Here is a 20,082-nt window from a genome sequence, read left to right as displayed (position 1 = left end):
TTTCTATTAACATCTTTTTTATGGCTCTTTTAAAATTACCAACTTCTAGCTCTTTTAAATGTGCAGGAAGCTTATTATAAGCTCTTATATCGAACTCCTTAAAACAGTTCAATGTATTTGCATAATTGCACTGGTTCACTCTAAGCGATTCAGAATTTCTAGTGTAATGGTTGTGAACGTTGCTATTTACAGAAATACTTGCTAAATTAATTTTTACATACATAAGACATTCAATAATGTAAATAGCTGGTACTGTCAAAATCTTTAATTTTTTAAATAAATCTACACAGTGAAAACGACAATTCACATTAGCAATGACCCTTACTGCTCGTTTCTGTAACACAAATAGTTTATTTACATTCGTATCATTACCCCAGGCAACAACACCATAATACAAATGGGAATGAAGATAAGCAATAAAATACACTGAAATTAAAACACTCTTATCAACAATGAACTTTAATCTATTTAACATAAAAATTCCCTTCGACAGTTTGCCACATAATATTTTGATGTGTAAGCCCCATTTTAAATTGCTTTGAACTGTAATACCGAGAAACTTTGCATTGTCAGGTTGCAATCTAAATCCAAATTCCAAAAGTTGAGTTTTGTCCTTATTAAGACACAATGAATTAGAAGCTATCCAATCTTCAATTATTTCATTAACCGTATGTAAGCTCCCAGAAAGACCATTATTTCTTATTTGAACAGCTAAATCATCAGCAAACATAAATGGTCTTACATTTTTACAACTGATTGCTGCAGGAAGATCATTAACATATATAATGAAGAGGATAGTACCTAGTGTGGAACCCTGTGGAACACCTGATAACACTTTTAAATAATTAGAAAAACAGCCATCATAAAAAACAGTTTGGAATCTATCACTCAAGTAAGAGGCAATTAAATTGGTTGACATGTCATCAAAACCATAGAATTTGAGCTTTTGTAATAAGATGGGATGAGATATTGTATCAAAAGCTCGGCTCATGTCATAGAAGCTGCCTAGTAGATTACACTTCTCATCAATAGAATAGATACAGTTTTCCATGAATTCAGATATAGCTGTATTTGTGCTTTTATTAGGTCTGAACCCAAATTGACTATCGGAGAACAGTGAGTTATTTTCAAAAACCTCAACAATCTGACATTACAAAATTACCTCAAAGATTTTAGAAATAACTGGAATGATAGAAATCGGTCTAAAATTATTATACTCACTTGCAGAACCTTTCTTGAAAAGAGGAATTATTTTGACAATTTTTAAGCAATTAGTAAAAACGCCATCAAGAATACAATCATTAAACAGAGAGCACAGTACTTCACAAATATGGGGAGAAGCCAGTTTCAACAAGTAAGAATACAAGCAATACACATCAAGACAAGCACTATTCTTTAAGGATAGTATTACACTATGAACCTGCTCAACACTAGTAAGATGAAAAGAGAAAGAGGGTTTTGAAGAGTTTGGCATTGAATTTTTGTAATTGTCAATATAATGAAAAACGTCATGGACAGGATCTGCTATTGAACGCAATTTTTCATCTACACTGTCAATAAAAAAATCATTGAAACCATCTGGTGTATGACTAGATATTTTATCACCTTTAGCTACTTCATTCCTATTCAAATTCTCTCTGACTATTGACCACAATTCCCTTGGCTTGTTTTTAGCACGCAAAATACGATTATTATTGTAATCGAGTTTAGTCTTTTTTACCATTTTTCTAAAAGATCTTTTTAACTGATTATATATGCTTTTATGAGTGGCAGAACCGGACATCTTATAGAGGTCGTACATAAGTAAACATTGCTCCTTCATATTTTTAATCTCTTCAGTGTAACAAAATAATTTTACTGGAGGACATCTGCCACTTTCAACACATCTGATGGGAAGAGCTGCATCAGCAATACAAAGAAATTTATTGAAAAAGTGGGAAAATTTATCCTCAATACTATTGATTGCATAAACATCTAACCAATTAGTTCTTGCAATTATTGATTGAAATTTAACAATATTAGTGTAATTAAGTGGTCTGATAATTCTTCTAGACTTATTATTACTTATAATTAAATATTTTGAAGCTGTATGATCAGTCACATCAAGTTGGCAGCTAAGCACTAGAGCAAAATGATCAGAGACAATCATCGGATCAACCTCTGCTGAGATAATTCTTTCAAAATGAATTGATGTATCAATATTGTCAATACACGTCCCCTCACAATGAGTAGATTCACCTGGTCTAGTAACTTCATTGATTGTTAAATTGAGATTGAAACTTGTCAGCAAATTTTTTAAGACCATACTGTAGTTAGAATCTATCATCAAATCCACATTGAAATCCCCACAGAGGATAATGCTAGCATTAGTACTATTATTGCTATTTAAAACATCAAGCATGCCGAGAAGCGTTTCTATGAAAGCCTCAAAATTACTCGCTAAAGGAACACGGTAAATTTCAATGCAAATAACATTATATTGCTCAATCAACACAGCTGAAATCTCACAAACCCTTTCAACGGATAATTCAACCAAATATGGAATTTCAACTGCAATTAAGGATGACTTAACACAGATCAAAGATCCACCTCTTTGCCCTGTAGGCCTGCAATATGCGCTGATGCATGTATAGCCACCAATTTCAATCTCAGTCAGATCATTTGAACCCAACCAATGTTCAGAAACACATAATATGTCTTCATCAAATTTGCAGTTGAAACTTGTGAGTTCATCCAATTTATTTATCAAACCTTGAACATTCCAATGAGCAACAACTAAATTAGATGACTGATCGTTACTAAGTAGACTATTACAATTATCTAAAGAATCACAAATTCGCTTTACACCAATGAAATTATTAAGATTATATCGATTTTCAATAGGAACAACATTATCAATTACCAAATTTGAGCTAGAAGTTATGTGGTCTGAACTAAAAAAGAACTATAAAGTGGAATAGCAGGAGTAGATTTTGTAATCATGGAATTACTTTGTACGCACTTTACAATACAATCGCTGATAATCTTTTTGCCAAACTTATTAAGATGAAGTCCGTGTGTTGTATGGAATCTCCTTCCCAAATGACTTATATCAACAAACTTACAATTAGGAAACAAATCGCATATTTTTTTCATAGATATATTAGTGTCTTTGATCAGTTTGTTCACACATGACCAGTCCGCCAAATCAAAGCGATGTGGAATCGAGAAAATGATGACATTGGTTCCTTAGAGGGCTGGCAGACACTGTCGTAAAGCTGTCAGGACTTCATTTGCCTCATTTCTGCTGATGTCATTAGAACCACCTTGAATCACCAGAACATCCTTCCTGCCGAAATCCGCCAATCTATCCGGCACAACGAAACCTGGCTCCTGGCTTTACAAACGAGTTGAAATTGATGTTGCTCTTCCTCCTGAACTGACTTCCGACATCTCTACCCTGGCTGTCGGCATAGTGGTGCACTGTGAGATTAGGAGATGCTGGGACGGACACGGATTCACAATCTTCTGCAACCGCAGCATCACTATCAACATTTGAATTTAAACATCTTGATCGACTTGGTTTAAATCCTGATTGCTTGATAACATTATTCTTAGATTTGGAACTCAAGAAGCTCTTATTTTTATTACTCAATTTAATAGCGCTACTTCTTAAAAAAATGTTCTCATTCCTTAAAGTGTTGTTGTCCGCCTCCAAGGTTTCAATAGTCACAGACATCGCTCTCATCTGATCTCCAACTTCTTTATTCTCAGTCAAATGATTTGTGACAGAAAGTCTCTCACAGTCAATTTTTAGTAGATCAATGATTGCACCCTTGTCATGAACTTCTTTATTTAATAAAAGCAGATTCATTTTCCACTCTCAGAGATTTGATTTCGCCCTCCGCTACCTCTTCACATTGCAAAGAATCCTCAAAATCAATTTGTCTCATATTTTTCTCCGACTCCAAAGAACTCACTAAAAATGTATTCTCTTCAGCCAAATTACTAATATAATTTTAAAACATCCGTCAGATGTCGTAAGCTGTTCATTTTGTAACTCTGGCATCTTTCCAACAATATTTCTGTTCGATTTCATGTTTCATGGCTGACAGCTTTAGAGATTGTTGTGGGAATGTTCCAGTATTTCCACCATAACTTCTGAACGGTTCAACATATTGTAATTTTGATAATAACCTTTATTGAAGACAACAAAATTTACTACAGTTTTATACATCTTTAATAGTAATAAATTGAAGAAATAGGGAGTTGTAGAGGCTCAAAAGTATTGAGAGTAAAGTCAACAATGAATTTCTCAGTAGTTTTTTCTCTATAACTTTTAAACTCTTAATAGTGGGTGAATTTTTATTGAAACCATTTTTGAAGAGAATAAAATTTACTATGTCATGATAAGTTCAAATCGGTCAGAAATTTAGAAAATGAGAAGGTATGAAGCTTCAAAGATAATTTACATTTGAAGATCAGTGTGTTTCTCAACAATGATAGGCCTACCTCAATAACTTTTGTCCAGTTATTCCTTGCTCAATTTTGCAGGGAGACATTTTTCAGGAGAATTAAATTAAAGAAGGGTACTTTAAGTTTTTCATTATGTAAATAGGGAGTAATTTACTTTCAATTTAATCAATTATATTTTATTAAGAAATACATTATATTCTTCAATAATTTCATAATGAATTTTCATAATTAAGATGAAATATTTTGTTAGTCAATTATTAATTCTACATTGTTGAAAGACGATCTGGCAACAGAGCTGCCATTATATCGTGGACCACACTATACGACGGTGGATGGGATTTCGTATATGTTGATTTTGAGTCAACTACCATAACGTAGAATCTATTCTTCTAAGAGTGGTGAGTCCAAATAAAATGCGCTCAGAAAAACTGGAACCCATTAACGTATTGAGTAGCGTCTGCTGTCTGTCAGTGGTCAGTAGTCTGCAGGTTTTGTCGTTTGGAATTTACAATTTAGTTATTGGTTATTTTACTTGTTGGTTAGTATTTTGAGGTGGAGTTCGTTTATTTATTGGGTTTTCTGTGGTATTATCAATGGAACAGTTTGATTTGTGAGTGGTTTTGTAGATCAGAACTGTTATAATGTATTGTGGTAGAAATATTTCACTTCTTGATTTAGAAATGCAACGTTTTTAGTAAGAGACGTTCCAACACATAAGCGAATGAGTTTGTTATGGTCGTTAGTGAAGTCTAACCTGAAACTTGTTCGGTGAGTATTATTTATTGTTAAACACTATGAACCACCATGAATTTCCTTTATAATTATAGTTGTCATAATGAATATACTACGTACATGTACAAGCCTTAAAGGATTATTAGTGTGCAATACAACTAGTAAACTGTGTAAGGCTACAGTACGTTTACTTTAGCAGTTGACCGATATAATTACTGCAAGTTTGATGCCGCATCATCACGTTGGCCCAACACGTACAAATGACGACCAGCGCCAGAGTGTGGATGGGTGGTTTGCCAGCACTGGCCTTTATTGACCTACGTTGGCCATAGCGCCGATATCTGTCGAGCGGAGACAAGCCCACTGAAGGCCAGGGCTGGCAAACCACCCATCAACCAGTGCGCGCTATTCCATGTTTTGTCGTCTGTTCTTCTGTTTTTTCTATGTAATTGAGTGTAGGGCTAATATTTTCTATAGGCCTAATTGTTATGTCACATCCACATGTTAGCCCAATGTCGACCAGCGCCAGTGTGTGAAGGGTCGCTTTGCCAACGCTGGCTACCGCTGGCCTCCATTGGGCACTGCTCTCATTGCAGGCTGGGCCAACATGTAGATGCGGCATAACAGCGTTACTTATCGTTTCTATGGTTTCCCTTGTAGTATATATTTTCAACCTTCAACATTTTGAATGCGGCGCTCCGTGTAGCGAGCGCTCGCCAACGTTTGCTACCGCTGGCCTTGATGGGGCACTGGTCACATTGCAGTGTGTATGGCAAGACCAAAGCGGCCAAACTTACTAGGCTTGGCCAGCTAACTGAGCAAACGTGTGGACAAGGAATCAAGTAGATATCTAAACATATTATTTCAATTATATGAATTTCCTAAATCATTACGTTGTAAACAGCAATGACAACACTTGGGATAGGCTAGTGCTACGGCAACGATAGGGATTGTAATGCCTAGTCCACACTATCGCCAAGTCACTGGCTGAGCTGGTAAATTTGGCCACGTTGGTCTTGCCATCCTCACAGCAATGTGATCATTTGTGGTTGCTCGGCTGGCCACTCGCCTTCGCTCGACAACAATCGGAGCGATGGCAAGTGAAAGCGAGTGCTGGCAAACCACCCATCCACACTTTCGCGCTCGTCGTTATTTGTACACACTTGGTGAGAGTGTGGATGCGGCATTAACCTGCGTTGATATAGTTATTATAGCTGGCTACCGCTGGCCTTTATTGGGCTCGCAGTGTGGACGCTGCCAAGCTTACCAGGCTGGGCCAACATAACAAGCATGGATTCGAACACAACAGTGAAAATAAAACTCCCACAATCTCTAATTGGACTATTCCCACTCAGCCCGGTCGAGGGAATATGAATACTACCATTATAACTTATAGGAATTATAGTTTCACTGTCACTGTTGTGTGTGAATCCAGCTTATGCCTAGTTCACTCTTGGCCCAGTCGCTGGCCCAACCTGGTAAGCTTTGAGCTTCATGCCTACCAGGAGAGGGGCCAGCTGCAACAACCACAATACCAGGAGACGGGGCAACATTGACCTGCCCTACTCCAGACTATCGAAAGCACACGAATGCTACCCCTTACGGATGCTAAACATTTTTAACAGACTGCCAATTTGTGTTCGTGAGCTGGAGTATGGGAAGTTTTGTAGGCTGGTACGTGAAAAACTCATCAACTACCCTCTCTACTCATTGAGAGATGATGAGACCAGTGGACTTGTAGACCAGTTTGAGATTGTTTCATGAGTTACTATGGCAGTCCATCTACAGAGCCACACGAAACAACCTATCTGCGGCCATCTCTCGTTTTTTGTGTATTGATTGTTTTATATTTTGACGAAGTCTGTCTGGCGACTGCCGGTCATGGACTGAATATACTGAATTACTGAATTTTGCCGCGTTACTCTTGCCATCCACACTGCGTGCCCAATCAAGGTCAGCAGTAGCTAGCTTTGGCAAGCGCTCGCTAGACTTGATAAAATGGCAAATTGAAAATGGAGTTGGAGGTTGAAAATATTGTCTAGAAGGAACACAATAAAAATTCACAGAAAATCAACTCAATTACACAGTACATAGAATAACTAACAGAGCAGACGATAAAACAGGAAACAGCAAGCATTTTTATTTATTTACAATGCAAATTACACTAATGTAATAACATTGAAAGATAAAATAATAAGGTAGTCCTTGTGCTATTTTTCTTCCAAATTTATAGGTGACAAAGTCCAAGATAAGGTTATTTATTGGTTGACTAGTGTAGATGGGTGGTTTGGCCTTCATTGGCCCACGTTGGGCTGGCCTCCATTCAGCAAAAATCGGAGCGAAGGCCAGCGCTGGTAAACCACCCATCCACACACTGACGCTGGCCGTCATTGGCCTTCATTGGGCCAACATTTAGAATTATTATAATGAAACTCATATATATTTTCCATGATGTAAATGTATCTGCAGTAGACGAAATCAGTGTCTTATTTCCTTCAGCTTTAGCCTCTGTAGTGTCCTATAAAAAGGTGATCATCTCTCCTTGCATCAAAAATAAACGTAAGGGTGTGATCACATTGAATGCATGTACATGTGCAAGTGCACGCTTGACAATCCATGACCAAGCTCGCAGATGGAAAAACAAAATGTGGGAAGAGCAATAGGAACACTCACACTGAACTCGTGCACTTGCTGGTTGCGTTCAGTGTGAGCAGCTACATGCAAGTCACAACGTGTTTCAATGGCACTTTCCAGATTTTATTTTTCGGCTCATGTATGATCTGACGTGCACTTGCACATATACGCATTCAATATGTTCACACAATAAGAAGGTATATGCAGTTGAGTAGGTATGCATAAAGTACAGCAATTAGTAAGGTAACTAATATTTCAACAGCAATTTATAATATGGAAATCTATAGAAGTATTGGGATAGCATATACGCATATCCTCACCCAATAGCCGATTTTTATTCTCCTATGTTGGCTGAAGCAGGAAGGAAGCTCCAAATTCCAATACCAGTCCGTTAGTATCCATTGAAGCTATTTTTAATTCATACAGCAAGCACAAGAAGTGATTTGATATGCAAACCATGCTCCATGTTAGCGGTACTCTTTATTCTACATTCATTCAAGTTCCTATATGTGTGGCTACGTAATCGTGAATTATCAGTGTCACAGTGGGAAGAAAAGTTGAAATTCTAGTTTATATTTTTATAGGCTATATATATATTTTTTTTAAAGAATATTTTTGCGGTGAAAAATGAATTGGTGAAACTTGATGATATTTAAATTCTCAAGGAACATTACAGTATCCGAATAATATATAGAGTGAGGTCCACGTTTTAATAGAAAGAAAGGACATCAGCTTAGCCGATTCTCTGCCTTGCCAGTGCCTTCTATAGAAGGTAGCTGATACCGGTATATCTAATGTAATAACATTGAAAGATAAAATAATAAGGTAGTCCTTGTGCTATTTTTCTTCCAAATTTATAGGTGACAAAGTCCAAGATAAGGTTATTTATTGGTTGACTAGTGTAGATGGGTGGTTTGGCCTTCATTGGCCCACGTTGGGCTGGCCTCCATTCAGCAAAAATCGGAGCGAAGGCCAGCGCTGGTAAACCACCCATCCACACACTGACGCTGGCCGTCATTGGCCTTCATTGGGCCAACATTTAGAATTATTATAATGAAACTCATATATATTTTCCATGATGTAAATGTATCTGCAGTAGACGAAATCAGTGTCTTATTTCCTTCAGCTTTAGCCTCTGTAGTGTCCTATAAAAAGGTGATCATCTCTCCTTGCATCAAAAATAAACGTAAGGGTGTGATCACATGAATGCATGTACATGTGCAAGTGCACGCTTGACAATCCATGACCAAGCTCGCAGATGGAAAAACAAAATGTGGGAAGAGCAATAGGAACACTCACACTGAACTCGTGCACTTGCTGGTTGCGTTCAGTGTGAGCAGCTACATGCAAGTCACAACGTGTTTCAATGGCACTTTCCAGATTTTATTTTTCGGCTCATGTATGATCTGACGTGCACTTGCACATATACGCATTCAATATGTTCACACAATAAGAAGGTATATGCAGTTGAGTAGGTATGCATAAAGTACAGCAATTAGTAAGGTAACTAATATTTCAACAGCAATTTATAATATGGAAATCTATAGAAGTATTGGGATAGCATATACGCATATCCTCACCCAATAGCCGATTTTTATTCTCCTATGTTGGCTGAAGCAGGAAGGAAGCTCCAAATTCCAATACCAGTCCGTTAGTATCCATTGAAGCTATTTTTAATTCATACAGCAAGCACAAGAAGTGATTTGATATGCAAACCATGCTCCATGTTAGCGGTACTCTTTATTCTACATTCATTCAAGTTCCTATATGTGTGGCTACGTAATCGTGAATTATCAGTGTCACAGTGGGAAGAAAAGTTTAAATTCTAGTTTATATTTGTATAGTTATTTTTATATATATATATATTTTAAAGAATATTTTTGCGGTGGAAAATGAATTGGTGAAACTTGATGATATTTAAATTCTCAAGGAACATTACAGTATCCGAATAATATATAGAGTGAGGTCCACGTTTTAATAGAAAGAAAGGACATCAGCTTAGCCGATTCTCTGCCTTGCCAGTGCCTTCTATAGAAGGTAGCTGATACCGGTATATCTAATGTAATATTAACTGTTGATTCTTGTTTGAAATAATCAATTATATTCTATTTGTCGTTAAAAGATGTATTTTTCAATCATTAAGTAATAAATTTTCTCAATTGAGATACAATATTTTGTTAATTAGTTATATTTCTACATTTTTAAGGTCTGGGAACGTTGTGGAGGTAGAAATCTGCTTTTCGAATGATAGACAAGGATAGCAACACCAATGTTAATAGAATACTATTATTAGAACGTTGAAATAGATGAGTAAATACTGCCATTATAACGTGGACCTCACTATAGGCCTACAGATATTGATAGATCTCTTTACATGTAATTTTGTAAAACTTTATTTTTTATTTTCAGGTACTCCGCTAGTCTAAATAATGTTCAGTTTTATGAAAAAAGGTGGAAATGCAGTGGAGAAAGAAGAAAAAGAGAAAAGGAAGAAGGAGAAGAAGGAGCTGAAAAAGAAAGAACGGAGCAATATGACAGCTGAGGAATTACTACGTTTGGATGAGGTAATAAAACCTGGATTAATGTAAAGCTTAACATTTGTTTATTACAAAATTGCGACATAAACGCCCTATACCATGGAATATCTACTTATGCTATTGTTTCTGCATGTTAGTAGCTCATGAGATAATGATTAAATTATTGATTATTAAAGAAAATTGTAAATTACAATGTATTTTCTTTTTTAAATGTAGCTTATATAATTTTTCTATTAATTTTCCTCATTATATACAATAATCTAAAAGTTTTGGAAAGGCACACCAATTTAAAGCCCAAAACTGGTTCCTATTATGATTAATACAACAGTTTAAATACGTAGTAAGGTGCGTACAGACTTCTAAACAAGCGCGTTTTGCTCTTTATCAGCTGATGATATGCTAATTATAACTGTATGATATGTACAGGAAAAGTAAGATTCATATAATTATAATAACCTTAGCATAAGCTGATTAAAAGTGAAATGCGCGTGTTCGTGGTGCATAAGTCTGTACCAGAGAGTAAAAATAGCATAAGAAAATAGGGCGTTTTTGTTCCAAATTTCACTGTTAACTCAAGCCGATAGTCCACGTAGATCTTTTTCGTGAAGATATGAGAGGCTGGTAGTCCCTCATACTGTGCCGCTCTTGCAAGTTCATCTGGCCAGTAATAATAACTAAATTCAATTTTATTAAGCCAAAACACTTCACAACTGGCCAGGTCAACAGGTATTGAAAAATACCGAAAATGAATAAATAGAATAACATAAGCTTACAAAAATATAGCACATGTCACATAAAGTTACAACATTCTTCCACACTCCACATACAAATAACTGTAATTTTACAGTTGAACAAATTATAACACCCTATCATTTAAAAACTCTCCAACACTATAATATGCCTTGTCAACCAGAAATGCATACAAATCTCTCTTAAAATTAGGCCTACCTAACTTTGACAAATTTTTAGGCAGCTTGCTGAAAAGTTGCAAGCCATAAACAATCGGACTCTTATCTGAAAATTTTAACCGATGATGTTCAATGAATGGATTTCTAGTTCTACTACCACGTGTAAAATAGTTATGCACTTAGACAGTAGTGCACTTATGCACAATAGACAGTAGACGACAGTAATTGGCTTGAGTTGAAAAAAATCGACTTGTAACGACCTATACCATGGGATATCTTCTTATACTATCTTTTATTTTTGTCTGTACTTACCTGGCAGGTTAAGTCTTAAGGTGCGTACAGATATACGCGCCGCGAACATAGCAATTCACTTTTAATCAGCTGATGCCAAGCTTTTTATATCTGTACTTTACTTTACTTTACTTTTCTTGTTCGTCACAATTATTAAACTGCATTAAGGGAGCAACGATCCCGCAGTATATGACACGTCAAAGTTTAATCTAATATCTCATATTTCAACATAACAGATCCCACATAACAAATCAATCAAACATTATTCAACAATGAAGTCTGCTAACCTGTACGGACACAATACAATATCTTACCGTTTCTGTAAAAATACAGATATAGTCAGCTGATTAAAAGTGAATCATGTGCTCATGTTCGCGGCGCGTATATCTGTACGCACCTTTACGTGTCAGTTATAGTTTTAGTTTTTCCAGTATTTTTAGTTTCGATTTTTATGATTGTTGGATTTTTGCAGGTTCGTCGATCATTGAAAATCCGCGGTCGTCACAAAGAAAAAGAGAAATTGCCGAGTGGTATCACAGCCGATTACAGCGCTTCGTTTCTGGGGGACCTGACTCAGAGTGACAGCTCGGAAGCAAGTCTTGGATCGCAATCTCACGCACCTCCGCCTCGACCTCCCAAGCGGGGCATCCTCAAACAAGCCGTCAAACCATCCTCAGCGAACGCTTGCAGTGATGATACCGTCATCAAAAACACCCTGCACAATGAAATGATAATCTACCAGAATGTGCAGGCGGAATCGCCTAGCATGGACAGTCTGACGGATTCCAGCTTCACGACTCCGCTCAGTATCAGTCCAATCAGACGGGATCTGCCTCTGCCTGATGTGGCCCCTCTGGTGCTACCGCCCGCCAGGGAGCTGGCAATCACGAGGCAACCCCATCCAAGGAACGATTTCGGGTTTTCGTTGTGTCAAGCGGTGACTGTTGAGCGGCACCCGAGTGGAGGGTACCAGTTGAAGTCTGTCATACTGGCTGAACCGAGTGCCAACTCTCAGTCAGTTCAGGGTCTTCTTCCCGGCGACCGTCTGCTGCAAGTAAATGGTGTCAGTGTGGATGATAAGTCCAGGGAGGAGGTTATAGAAATGATTAAGTCATCTGGATCTTCCGTTGTTGTCAAGGTAGGTCAAGTCTCAACAAAGCTTAACATTGTTTTGTATCTTTCATTACAGATTTTGTTGCTTTAAAGGGGCTATAGGGGTTTTCTTGACGTTTGTGTAAAATGAATCAGTTATCCTCCACCAATAAATCCTAACTAACAGAACACTAAGTGAACAGAATACAACAATAATGCTTTTTGGTGCTGATGAAGTGTCCAGTGATTAAAATATTTCAAATGGAATAGATTCCGATGCAGATCCACATTTTATTTTGACAAACTACAGGAATAAAAATTCTACTGATTCTAACACTGATTAACCTTTGGGAATAATAGAGTTGCCGGAGCAATTGCTTGATGAACCTCATAATATTCTCCGTCAAGCAGAAAGACTGAAGAAAAAAAACATACAGCAAATCAAGTACGGCAAATCAAATCGGTCTCTGAGACCTCGTCTTTGTAGTAACGTTAGAGAATTCATCTTTCGGTGGGATTGTTAACCTATGTCAAGTAAATTGGAAATTCTTTTTTCCTACAGGTACCTCGGAAAGTGACCATTTCTGCACTGATTACAGGCCGCAAAGAATCACTTTTTCGCTCTAGTGCGCAAAGTATTACTTTGCGTACTCTTGATACTTTGCGTATTATCTTGCAGCCATCCCAATCAGCTGTTGACATTGTTGGCGTGTATTTTGAATGCGAATTTGTTCTATCTATATTTTTCTGATTTTCAACTCATTAAATTATACATTTTGAATATTATTAATTATTCATTATTTCAAATAATATTTTTTCATTCATAAATTGATTGGTTGAAAAATTATTTAGAAATTATGATTTACTCAAAATTATTCAAATTTTCAAATAAATTGGATTCTAACAGAAACACCGGTCTGTGAGACCAGAGGCAAAATTATTTTTTCTATAGTGGCAAAATTGTGAATCAGAAATTGCTGCCCGCTCTAATACCTTCTCCCCCACTATTCCTCAACATTCTTCAACAATGCTAGTCAGTCCCCAACTCACGGTTATCAAGTAAACATCAATCTATTGGAAACGTACCGGTCTCAGCTACCGGATCTTTCGGATAACGTTCATTTTTTACCGATCTAGAATACCGGATGTTTCGACTAGGTAACAGATATTTTGAGCATTCAATGTTTTTCTAATGTTTTTCTCTTCATTATTTCGGTATTTTATTGACATGTTTTATTTGGAAAACTAATTTTTGTAATTTAGAAATCGTTGGTTTAGGAAAATTGATGACAATGGATGAGTTATCAACCATTCAAGCCCCAACCTTTGGAACTTGTATCAATAGGATGCGTCACAATGAAGTGTCATAAAATAAACATTCACTTGACGAAATAGATGATTCCGACCACTATAGTTATTTATGAACTTTTCTTGCTAATAAAATAACTGGAGGCTGAAAACGTTTGCTCAAACAAGTTTCTTGGTAACAATGAAAAACATAATTATTTTCAATGATTACCTTTCAGTTTTGCTATAAAGCCTATAAGTTATTGATAAAATATTTCTCCATTACTATTGTTCTGAGTAGTAACTGACAGTATATCTTACACGGATTTTTGTATTGTGTGTGTTCTTACATCCAACATCATACATTTATCACATATCAATGTTTCCAATTTTTTTCTATTCTTCCATCACTTAATTTGCAACTAAAATCTATATTATACTTTACTATAATTGAAATTTACCAATGAAAAATATTTAAATTCATATTTAGTAGAAAATATAACACTTTAAGCAAGACCCGGTCTGTGAGACCGGATGTTTCGGTTTAAGTCAGTTCTGACATGTTTCTGTTAGAGTGTTAATTTAATTTTAAATTTGAATAAATTATCGATTATTAATTTTAAATTGGATTATCAAGTTTAAAATAAATTAAAGTTGTTATTAATAACAAAATTATACAAACATTTGATGGATTTTACCTATAATCAACAACTTCTCATATTCAATGGTAACTGTAGGAAAAATTTAATTTGAAATACGTGAGCAAAGTTCCTCTGCCGCACCTCGCCTACAGCTCGTGCGTAAACGTTTCTTTCGGTGCAGCAAAATGTCACTTTGCGCACTAGTTGCACAAATAACTATTTTCTAGCGTACTTATCTTCTGTCTCTGTTTTGTTTGACCAGGTCCAACCTGTACCTGAACTTAGTGAACTTTGTAGATGCTATTCGAGTCAAACCCAGGAAGAAGAAACGACCATAAGAACCGGTACATTGAGGAAGAGAATCAAGGAGAAAATGGTAACATCAGTAGAATTCAAATTCAAATTAGTTTATTCATAAAATATGGCATATTTACAAAATATAACTGTGTAATGGATTACATGAATATCTTCCTGCATGGATGATTTGTCCATGTGCAGAGAGCAATTATCAGACAAAAAGCAAAACACTAGCTATAATAAAATAAATCACAAATTATGAATAATAATAAAATTTAAAAGAATAATAACAAAGTTCATTTTAATGATAAATATTGAAACCAAAGATAGAAATTATGAATAATAAAAAAATTAAAAGAATAATAACAAAGTTTATTTTAATGATACATATTGAAACCAAAGATAGAAAAAAAATTCAGCCCGACGGCGTTTAAAGGGCTGAGTTGAAAGTAATAGCGTGGTATTGTGTGTGAGAATATATTTATTTTACATAGAATCGATTTATTCATATGGGGAGGGTACATATCTGCCCTTATACTAAAATAAAATGATTTTAAAAACTGTCTTACATACATAGTTGCCTTTATTTTACACTGTAAAACATTGCAAGTGATGTGCGCGAAGTTCAGGCAATAAGAGTATTCCACTCAACCCACAACTTATTATATCAGATTGTGAGGTGTTACAACATTTATAAGAAAGTCATTTATATGAATGCATAATTTAGATTATATCACAAACTTTGAATAATCATAATTATTATAGTAAACGCAAATTGGAGAGGCGGGTGATGATGGCTCCATCTATGAGTGAAATTGGAAAAATTTCAAGCAGTAAAAAAGTTTGTCTGCTTCGTGTTTGTTTACATTTGAATGTCATCTTAACCTAACTTCTCATTAAAAAAAAAATTTTAAGATTTTTGAAAAGAATTTGTTTCTTTGAAAAGAAAAAGAATTCAAGATTTGACTACTCATTAAGAATATTTTCTTCGAGATTTTTGAAATTCAGTCATACATTTTATTCTAACTGAATAATTTGGAATGGACATCAACATTTCAAGCATCAATTCAAGCCTTGTAACCTCCTTGTACTTGTAATTGTACAAGTAACGAGTATTTGTTTGTTTTTCTCTAGAACATAAATAAAACCTGATTTTAAAATTGTCATATGATTGACACATCCCCAATATTTAGAATAAAATATGCAATTTAAAGCTTGAAATTTACCAATTTCACTCAGAGATGGTTCCACCATCACCCGCCTCACCAATTTGCGTTTACTATAGATTATATTATATTTAGTATACGATTAGATATCATAAACTATCGTGCCTGATGTTTCCAAACTTTTATCTTTCTATTTGTAAATGAATGAATAAATAAATAAATCCCGTGCAGCTCATATTTGCCCCTAGGCTTCTTAGGAGCCTTGGCCATAATATCTTTAAGATCTTTGTGCAGTTCTGGAACTTTAACTTTGTCTGCACAATTTTTTACCAAACAACAAGTCTGCCCTCAGTATTAAATCAGGAGGAACAAGCAAATAAATAAATATTCTCGGTAATGTCAATTATTATTGGTTTACTCTCACATTCCACTTTGAATTTTTTTTGTAATAAAATAACTATCAATTTCAGTTGGTTTCAAGAAATCTTAGCTTACTAAGAAAATGCATGGATTTGATCATGGCAAAAATCCTGTGAATCGAGGCATAGTAAGATCCACGATATAATGGCAGTGTTGGTTCAACATTGGTGTTGCTATCCTTGTCTATCATTCGTCAAAACAGATAAACGCTATGCTACGTTACCAGATCGTTTTTTAATAATATAGAGATATAATTTATCAACAAAATAGTCAATCTCAATGATGAAAATTTATTATTTAGGCTAATCATTAAAAAAATACTTTCTTGTCGAATAAAATATACCTGATTATTTTTAACAAGAATGAACACTTAATATTATATCAGATATACCGGTATCAGCTATCCTCTGTAGAAGGCAGTGGCAAGGCAGGGAATCGGCAACGTTGTTTCCCTATCTTTCTCCGTTGCCATTATAACGTGAACCTCACTATAGGTCCACTAACATACAGTTATAAGCTTGAAATAGTTTCCTGGAGGAAATCTCTTGACATTCCAAATTCATACATTAACAAATTTGTATTTTCTGTTATGATTCATTTCAATTTGAAATATTTATGCACGCTTCTATTTTTTTCCCAGGCCAAATCGGAGGAGGAAGTGGCGCAAGAGAGAAATTGGTTGGAGAGTGAACGTGAAAAACTGTGGTATGCACATAGTTTGGGATTCTCGGCCGTTAAAGAAGTGTCCAGGTGTCCACAAACCGATAAGGTGATTGTATCGTTTGAAAATTCGTCCGAAGATATATATGTCGATGAGGATGATATTGAAAAGGTGAGAAGCTGGGATTATTATTATTATTATTATTATTATTATTATTATTATTTATTCATTGGATATAAATTGCAATATCGGAATGAAAAAACAGGCGATAGCCCAAAACTTCTTCTGTCCCAATAAAATGTTTAAAGTCGGATCAATTTCATATCACAACAATTTTCATTACCATTGTATTTTTATAACTTCAAAGTGAAAAACACTCACATTATTTTGGTGTGGCGACGACCGTTTCGTGCTGGTGTTGCACATTCTCAAGCCAAACAGAAATTGAAGTAGTTAAGGTTATGAGGGTGGGTATTTGTTCAAAGTGCTGGTGGAGGGGTGTTTTGGCGGTTAATGGAGGAGGATTTAAATGAGTTTGTCATTGTGGGAGGAAAAGTTGATTTAGAATATTGTTTGTTGTACTTGTATATTTCAAACTCTTCCAGTACATCTAATTTTCTGTGGGAATAACGGAGTATTTCAAGGTTATTATTTATGTCAGGGTGTGTGTGTGGTCAGTTGAGATAATGGCCCATATGAATAAAACGAGAGCAAATGCTCATGAGCAATAGCATGGATCATAAGGTTTTGCTCATGAGCATTAGGTACAAGCATAAGCATTTGCTCATTTCTATATGAATAAGCTTTACCTTATACTCTTACTTTATGCTCCTGAACTCTGGAGCAAATGCTCACGTATTTTAAAGATTTTTCATCAGCTGATTCGCTTTTGTGGCCTTACTTTGTTTTTATAGCTCACGGAAGCGCTAAATATGCAAGTAGGAGGCACCGCTTGTGTTTGCGTCGTCTGCTTTGTTTTCTTTTTATGAATTGAGTTTTAGGTTGAGTTTAGAATTTTTAAATAATAGAGTGAAAAAATGTCATCTCTATGATAATCTTCAGCATATTTTTATAATATCAATAGCCTTCTTATTTATAATCGTCTACACTCTCATCTTCTTAAATGCCTATTTCCTATTTTGTGATGGCTATCTTTATATCTTTTGTATTTATTCTTTTGTAGGAATAATGGTGATATCATTGTTGAATGTAAAAAGAGTTTTATAGTCCTCAACTATTAGTTGTGATCGTATCTGGCAGAGTCTCTTCTTACTCACACGAATTAGTTGAGCCATTTTACTATGAGCAAAAGGTGAAAAGCTGCTCCAGACTAGACCCACCTTTTTTGAAGCATTTGCTTCAAAAGTTGAGCAAATGCTCTAGTTTATTCATACACTCTTGAGCATAAGCTTTTACTTTTGAGCAAATGCTCAAACTATTTTTTTGATGAGCATGAGCAAATGGTTTTGCTCACGTTTATTCATAGAAAATGAAGCAAATGCTCCATATTTTAGAAGTATAAGCAAATGCTCAACTTTATTTATATGGCCCATTGTGTTCTGCAAAGGTGGAATGGGAGGAAGGATGGGTAATGGCTCTTGTGTGTTCTTCAATTCTTATGTTTTCCCTATGTAAAATTTGCTGCAATCTTTACAATTTAGTTTATATAAACTCCTGGTCTATTGTATTGATGTTGAGGGGTGTTGTGTGGAAACAAGAGCTTCAATGAGTTTTGGTTCTGTATGCAACCTTGTATTTCATTTTCTTGAATGATGATCAAACAATAAAATACTCCGCTATTCCCACACAAACAGAAAATTAGATGTACTGGATGATTTTCTAATCAAATTATAAAAGATCCCAATATGTAATTTATTGAAGTTGTTCAGTTATTGCTTGATAGTTTGACAGGTTGTCAGACCGGTGAACATGTGAATAAAGTTGAGCATTTGCTTATACTTCTAAAATATGGAGCATTTGCTCCATTTTCTATGAATAAACGTAAGCTAAACCTTCTGCTCATGCTCATCAAAAAAATAGTTTGAGCATTTGCTCAAAAGTAAAAGCTTTTGCTCAAAATTGTATGAATAAACTAGAGCATTTGCTCAACTTTTGAAGCAAATGCTTCAAAAAATGTGAGTCTGGTCTGAAGCAGCTTATCACTTTTTGCTCATAGTAAAATGGCTCAACTAATTTGTGTGAGGAAGAGAAAACTATACCACATACGATCACAACCAATATTTGAGAATTATAAAACTTTTTTCAGATTCAACCATGATACAAAAGAATAAAAACAAAAGTTACTTATCCAATATAAAGATAGCCATCACAGAATAGGAAATAGGCATTTAAGAAGATGAGAGTGTAGACGATTATAAGTAGGCTATTGATATTATGAGATATGCTAAAGATTATTATAAAGATGACATTTTTCACGCTATTATTTCAAAATTCCAAACTCAACTAACCTAAAACTCAATTCATAAATAATAGAAAACAGAGCAGACGACGCAAACACAAGCGGTGTCTCCTAACTTGCATATTTAGCGCTTACGTGAGCTTTAAAAACAAAGTAAGGTTACAAAGGCGAATCAGCTGATAAAAAATCTTCAAAATACGTGAGCATTTGCTCCAGGGTTCAGGAGCATAAGGTAAAGCTTATCCATATAGAAATGAGCAACTTCTTATGCTTCTAACTAATGCTCATGAGCAAAACCTTATGCTCCATGCTCTTGCTCATGAGCATTTGCTCTGGCTTTATTCATATGGGCCAATGTCTCTTTCCATTGTACTTATCCCATTCTTGTTGTGATATAATGAATTGATTGAATAAATTGTAGACTCTAGTGGCTAGCAACTAGCCATTAGTTCTAGCTGATTCATCAAATTCAGTTAAATGATCATGTGCTAGTTCTAGGTAGCTGCAGCTATGACCTAGGAGTAATCACATGATTTCGGGCA

General features: G+C 35.4%; 1 protein-coding gene across 3 annotated transcripts in view; it reads left to right on the top strand.

Moving 5' to 3' along the window:
* The first annotated feature begins 4,942 nt into the window (after positions 1 to 4,942).
* The window catches only part of LOC111054006 (unconventional myosin-XVIIIa), a 184,010-nt gene continuing 168,870 nt past the window's right edge, over positions 4,943 to 20,082 (top strand). For 2 of the 3 annotated variants that reach the window (XM_039442931.1, XM_039442932.1), the window contains exons 1-5: positions 5,066 to 5,223; positions 10,231 to 10,385; positions 12,030 to 12,695; positions 14,840 to 14,953; positions 17,101 to 17,292. In XM_039442931.1, the coding sequence (XP_039298865.1) occupies positions 10,251 to 10,385; positions 12,030 to 12,695; positions 14,840 to 14,953; positions 17,101 to 17,292 (1,107 nt within the window). In that variant the 5' untranslated portion in view covers positions 5,066 to 5,223; positions 10,231 to 10,250. Of the gene's footprint in view, positions 5,224 to 10,230; positions 10,386 to 12,029; positions 12,696 to 14,839; positions 14,954 to 17,100; positions 17,293 to 20,082 lie in introns of all 3 variants that reach the window. The other variant, XM_039442930.1, reaches the window with a different exon arrangement.

The sequence above is a fragment of the Nilaparvata lugens genome, chromosome X, assembly GCF_014356525.2.
Source record: "Nilaparvata lugens isolate BPH chromosome X, ASM1435652v1, whole genome shotgun sequence".
In the NCBI taxonomy this organism is placed as follows: Eukaryota; Metazoa; Arthropoda; class Insecta; order Hemiptera; family Delphacidae; genus Nilaparvata; species Nilaparvata lugens.
The sequence above is the reverse complement of the archived record's forward strand: the minus strand, read 5'-3'. Positions and strand labels throughout refer to the sequence as shown.